Source organism: Corvus brachyrhynchos, unplaced genomic scaffold (genome assembly GCF_000691975.1).
Source record: "Corvus brachyrhynchos isolate BGI_N302 unplaced genomic scaffold, ASM69197v1 scaffold150, whole genome shotgun sequence".
Lineage (NCBI taxonomy): Eukaryota > Metazoa > Chordata > Aves > Passeriformes > Corvidae > Corvus > Corvus brachyrhynchos.
This window is the reverse complement of record NW_008236162.1, coordinates 2370543-2375953: the sequence shown is the minus strand read 5'-3', so window position 1 is coordinate 2375953 and position 5411 is coordinate 2370543. Positions and strand designations below refer to the sequence as shown.

At 51.0% G+C, this 5411-nt stretch overlaps 1 protein-coding gene across 1 annotated transcript in view; it reads left to right on the top strand.

Moving 5' to 3' along the window:
• Positions 1–304: 304 nt before the first annotated feature.
• Positions 305–5411, top strand: part of ATP6V1B2 (ATPase H+ transporting V1 subunit B2) — a 6947-nt gene continuing 1840 nt past the window's right edge. The window contains exons 1-11 of the mRNA XM_017731917.1: positions 305–445; positions 1101–1199; positions 1766–1859; positions 1954–2031; positions 2489–2628; positions 2733–2834; positions 3347–3444; positions 3638–3761; positions 4286–4436; positions 4754–4836; positions 4922–5026. Coding sequence (XP_017587406.1) covers positions 320–445; positions 1101–1199; positions 1766–1859; positions 1954–2031; positions 2489–2628; positions 2733–2834; positions 3347–3444; positions 3638–3761; positions 4286–4436; positions 4754–4836; positions 4922–5026 — 1200 coding nt within the window. The 5' untranslated portion in view covers positions 305–319. The remainder of the gene's footprint in view (positions 446–1100; positions 1200–1765; positions 1860–1953; positions 2032–2488; positions 2629–2732; positions 2835–3346; positions 3445–3637; positions 3762–4285; positions 4437–4753; positions 4837–4921; positions 5027–5411) is intronic.

Sequence of the window (5411 nt, the reverse complement as noted above, 5' to 3'; positions counted from 1 at the left end):
CTGGGCTGGCAGCAAAATCCTCCCTTGGAATCATGGAATGGTTTGGCTTGGAAGGGCCTTAAAGCCCATCCAGGGCCACCCCTGCCATGGGCAGGGACACTTCCCACTGTCCCAGGGTGCTCCAAGCCCCCTCCAACCTGAGCAGGGAATTCCTGTGATGGCCAGGAAAACACCGGGATCACATCAGTGTCCCCTGCAGGGCTTTGTAGGAAGCAGCAAAAATGCTGGACACCCAATCCTGCACCTAATCCTTCTTGTGGAGTTCAGAATAAACAGAAATCAGACCCCAAAGCTGCTAAACCCGAGCCCGGTGAGAGGGATGAAATGGAGAAACGGGATCTGGAATATTCCTGAGGAAGTGCCTGACTCATGCCTTGTGTATTTTCCAGCTTACAAAACTGTGTCGGGTGTGAACGGACCCCTGGTTATCCTGGATCAAGTGAAGGTAAATCCCAGCTGTTAATGAAGCTTTTTGAGGGAGAGTTGACAGGAAAAGCTGGGAAAGGTGAAATCCACACTGCTGGGAAATTCCATGGAGCGATTTCGACCCATTTCTGGCTGCTGGGATAAATGGGAAGGTGGGAATTGCTCTAAGGCTGGAGGAAAGGGAGAGGTGCTGGGGAAAGAAAGGAAACAGAGTTTGAGTTTTACCAAACCCCCCAGAATGCTGTTTAAATTCCAAGCTGAGATGAACCTGTTTGCTTTGTTCCTGACCTTTCTGTTTCCACATCAGTGCTCTGGAAAAGGAAGCTGTGGACAGCTCTGGCTTCTTTTCACGCTGCTCTGGAGGGCAAACAGCTGCTGCAGGTTTTTCTACTTGTCAAATGCTGCACTGGGGCTTTCTGTCACCATTTGGGACTCCCAGGATCTTCAGAACTGATTCTGACAGCTCCTTCTGCAGCTCCAACCCTGCAGATGCTGCTTATTCCTATAAAAATAGCTTTAGCCTGGGAGATCTAATACCTTGGGAAGCAGTTTTGTTCTGATGCTAAATTATTCTTAAAACTGAGGAGTTTCTAGGCTCAGAGGTGGTGATTTTTGTTTGCTGGCTGCTGCTGTGCAGTTTAATGCCTTCCCTCCTCCCTCTTTTTCCCCTGAAGTTCCCCAGGTACGCCGAGATCGTGCACCTGACCCTGCCTGATGGCACCAGGAGGAGCGGGCAGGTGCTGGAAGTCAGCGGCTCCAAGGCTGTGGTTCAGGTAGGAGCAGGAGGCTCTTTTTCCATATTTCATTAGTCAGGGTGAGCCCTGGACCGAATCAAACCTGTCTGGTGATGAGCTCTTTTTAAATGGAGACAGTAAATCGCCTGCTTATTCCACGTGCAGATGGCATCAATAATTTTAGGGGATTTCTGACGGTGCACAGTGATTTTTTTATTTCCATCCCACTGGATTCCTCTGCTGCTGGATTAAAGGAATCCCCTGGAGTTTGCAGTATTGGGTTCCAGATCAGCCCTGTGCTATGTGGGTGCTGGTATGTCTCCTGAAAAGCTGTTTCTTGTTCACATTATTTTACCTGAAGAGCTTGGCAGAGGGAAACACTTGAGATCAAAGGAATTGCACCATGTTTGGTGGTTGTTGCTGATACAATTCATGAATTTTGTTAAAAGCAGGGTTTTGTGGTGTTTTGTGCCAGCACTTTGCTCTTGAAGCCCTTTCCAGAGCAGGAAAGGGGGCTCCAGGTGAAACAGCATTCAGGAGTTATTTTGTGAAGCTCAAAACTTCTGCCCTGGGGTTTATTTTTATTTTTTCTGCTGTATTTGCAGGTATTTGAAGGCACTTCAGGAATTGATGCCAAGAAAACCTCCTGTGAGTTCACCGGGGACATCCTGCGAACCCCGGTCTCAGAGGACATGCTTGGTGAGGATTCACACATGGGTGTGAGGAATGAACAGATTTATCCCAAATTACCTGATTTTCACAAGAGTTTATGTTTTTATTGTTGTTTCTGTAGGCAGAGTGTTCAATGGATCAGGAAAACCCATAGACAGAGGCCCCATTGTCTTGGCTGAGGATTTCCTGGACATTATGGGTTCGTTCTTAATCCTTTTCTGGTTGGGGTAAATGCAACCCGGGTGTTTCAGCTTTCTGAATTTATATATTTGGTGTAGCACACAAGATCTAACTTAGGAGGAGCTTCATCTTATTTTTGATTGTGTGTGGCATCAAATCACCCAAGTGCAGGGACATGAGGTAGCAGAAGATTTTCTGTAACGTTTGGAAGCTGTTCTTTATTATTTATAGACTTAGTTCTACGACATCTAAAGATGAAAAGCTGATAACCTGGCGGGGTTTTAAATCATTCTTACCCCTGACATGAACATGTAACATCAGAGTCTTGGGGGGTTTGAAAGGCTCAGGTGTGATCAGGTGCAGCTGAAGATCTGTTGGTGTCACAGTGGGGCTTGTACCCCTTTATCAGGGGCTCTTTGATAAAGCTTCCAGTATGTGCAGGGAGTAACATTGTGTTCTCTTCAAAAATCCCACAGGCCAGCCAATCAACCCCCAGTGTCGGATCTATCCCGAGGAAATGATCCAGACTGGAATTTCGGCCATAGATGGCATGAACAGTATTGCCAGGGGCCAGAAAATCCCCATTTTCTCAGCTGCTGGGCTGCCCCACAACGAGGTGAGGCCTCAGAGCTGCTCCAAGCCTTGTGGGAGTCAAAACTAAATCTAATTCTGGGCTGTGGAACAGCATCAAATGCAAACCCTGGAGTATTTCTTGCCTAGATTGCAGCTCAGATCTGTCGCCAGGCTGGCTTGGTGAAGAAATCCAAAGATGTGATGGATTACAGCGAGGAGAACTTTGCCATCGTCTTTGCTGCTATGGGGGTGAGCCCACAGTGCTGGGGGAAAACGGGGCTGGAGGAATTAGGGAGGGTCCTGAGAGTGGCTGGAGTCTGAGCGGGTTTTGTGTGTACGGAATTAAAGGATGGGTGAAAATCCCAAAAGTCAGAAGTGCTGGAATCTGGCTCTGGCACAGGGTGCCCAGAGAAGCTGTGGCTGCCCCATCCCTGGAGGTGTCCAAGGTTGGATGGGGCTTGGAGCACCCTGGGATAGTGGGAAGTGTCCCTGCCCATGGCAGGGGGTGGCACTGGAGGGGTTTTAGGGTCCCTTCCAACCCAAACCATTCCCTGATTCTAACAAAGCATGTCTGATCTGGAGAAAGTGCCTCAAACTTGATCTCCAGCCTGGAATTCCAGAAGCTGCTCACTCTGGGAGCGTAGAGGAGGCTTCCTGATGGAGATCTTTGCTGTGGGTTATTAATGAGGCCATCAGCCCTTAACAGGGTGCAGAATGTGCCAGGGCAAACCCGGAACTGAGGCCTTGGCGCTGTGCTTTAGGTGAACATGGAAACCGCTCGGTTCTTCAAGTCAGACTTCGAGGAGAACGGCTCCATGGACAACGTGTGCCTGTTCCTGAACCTGGCCAACGATCCCACGTGAGTGGCCACTCCCTGCGCTGGGGGAAAGCTGGGAAGAACAAACCAGCTGTGGGGGTGCCACTTGTGGTGGGCTTTTGTGGCAGCAAAGGAGCAGAGGAAATGCTGGTGGTGCTCCAGGTGGTGCCTGGAAGCTCCATGTGGCTCCCAAGTGTCCCTGGCAGCCCCCACTGAGGGCAGGGTTGTGTTCCAGCATCGAGCGCATCATCACGCCCCGCCTGGCCCTGACCACGGCAGAGTTCCTGGCTTACCAGTGCGAGAAGCACGTGCTGGTCATCCTGACAGACATGAGCTCCTATGCTGAGGCCCTCAGAGAGGTGTGTGGTCATTAACATGTTAATTAATGTGTTTGTTACCAGGCTGGGTGCTGGCAGAAAGGGGTGGTGGTGAGAAGTGAGAAGCGAAGCTGCTGCTCGAGCTGTTGTGATTAATATTCATTGGAATGTTTGGGAACAGCCGGTGAGGATGAGAGTTAATCCTCGATTGGCTGGGATTTATTTCACTGGTGGCAATTCCACTCCTGGAAGTGCCCAAGGCCAGGTTGGACAGGGCTTGGAGCAGCCTGGGATAGTGGGAGGTGTCCCTGCCATGGCACTGGATGCTATTTTAGTTTCCTTCCAACCCAAACCACTCCATAATTCCATGAATCAGCAGTTTGATGCCCTAATTTTAGATTTGTCTTGTCCTGTCACACATGGCTGCGCTGACAAACACCTGAGGGGGATTTGTGGCTGCACTTGGCAGGAAGAGCTGCTCGAGGTGCCTGGTGCACAAACCCGGGGAGGCAGCGGCTGCCTGGGCGGGATCTGACTCCTTGGGAATGTTTTTGTGGCTGTTCCAGGTGTCAGCAGCTCGGGAGGAGGTGCCTGGGCGCCGTGGCTTCCCTGGCTACATGTACACAGACCTGGCCACCATCTATGAGCGTGCCGGGCGAGTGGAGGGCAGGAATGGCTCCATCACCCAGATCCCCATCCTCACCATGCCCAACGACGGTGAGTTTTGGTCCCTTGTTCTCAGGAGCAGCACTTAGAGGGGCTCCCTCAGGGCACCCTGCCTTCTTTGGGGCACACAGCAGCACAGCAGTCCTGTGGCCTTTAGGTTTCTTTAATATTTCACTTTTTGGCTGCTTCTACTAAAAGTGCTTTGCCTTTGAGGCATCAGGCTTGGTGCTCATAGCCCCGATCCAAGAGCACTCAAGGAGTTGTGGAGGGGAATAATTGATGAAGTCACCTGGTAACAAAAAGCTGCAGCTCAGTGCTAAAATGAATATAAAAGGGCTAAAAACTACTGAACTGGTTTTTTTCCACAGATATCACTCATCCCATCCCTGACTTGACTGGATACATCACTGAGGGCCAGATCTACGTGGACAGGCAGCTGCACAACAGGCAGGTGTGTGCCACGCTGCTCACAACGTGCAGAAGGTTGCTCTCATTTTTTAAGGCTTCATGGTAATCCCTGTGTGGTTTTCCCCCAGATTTACCCCCCCATCAATGTCCTGCCCTCCCTGTCCCGGCTGATGAAGTCGGCCATCGGCGAGGGGATGACCAGGAAGGACCACGCAGATGTGTCCAACCAGCTGGTGGGTAAAACATTCCTCTGGCAACAGGGGCTGGTTTCCAGCATGCCTTTGGCTGCCCAGCCTGGAAAGGCCAGGAGTGGTTGGGATCCAGAACATTCCTGAGGCTGCTTTAAAGCCTTGGCTGAGTGTGCACTGAGGAGTTTTGAGTTTGAACAGGAATTGTGGGTGATTAGAGAGGAGGGAGCAGCCAAGCTGGGAGTGTTCACCTGGAGAAGCTCCAGGGAGACCTTAGAGCCTAAAGGGACTCCAGGAGAGCTGGGGCAGGACTGGGGCCAAGGGATGGAGGGACAGGACACAGGGAATGGCTTCCCACTGCCAGAGGGCAGGGCTGGATGGGATATTGGGAAGGAATTGCTGGCTGTGAGGGGCTGGGCTGGAATTCCTA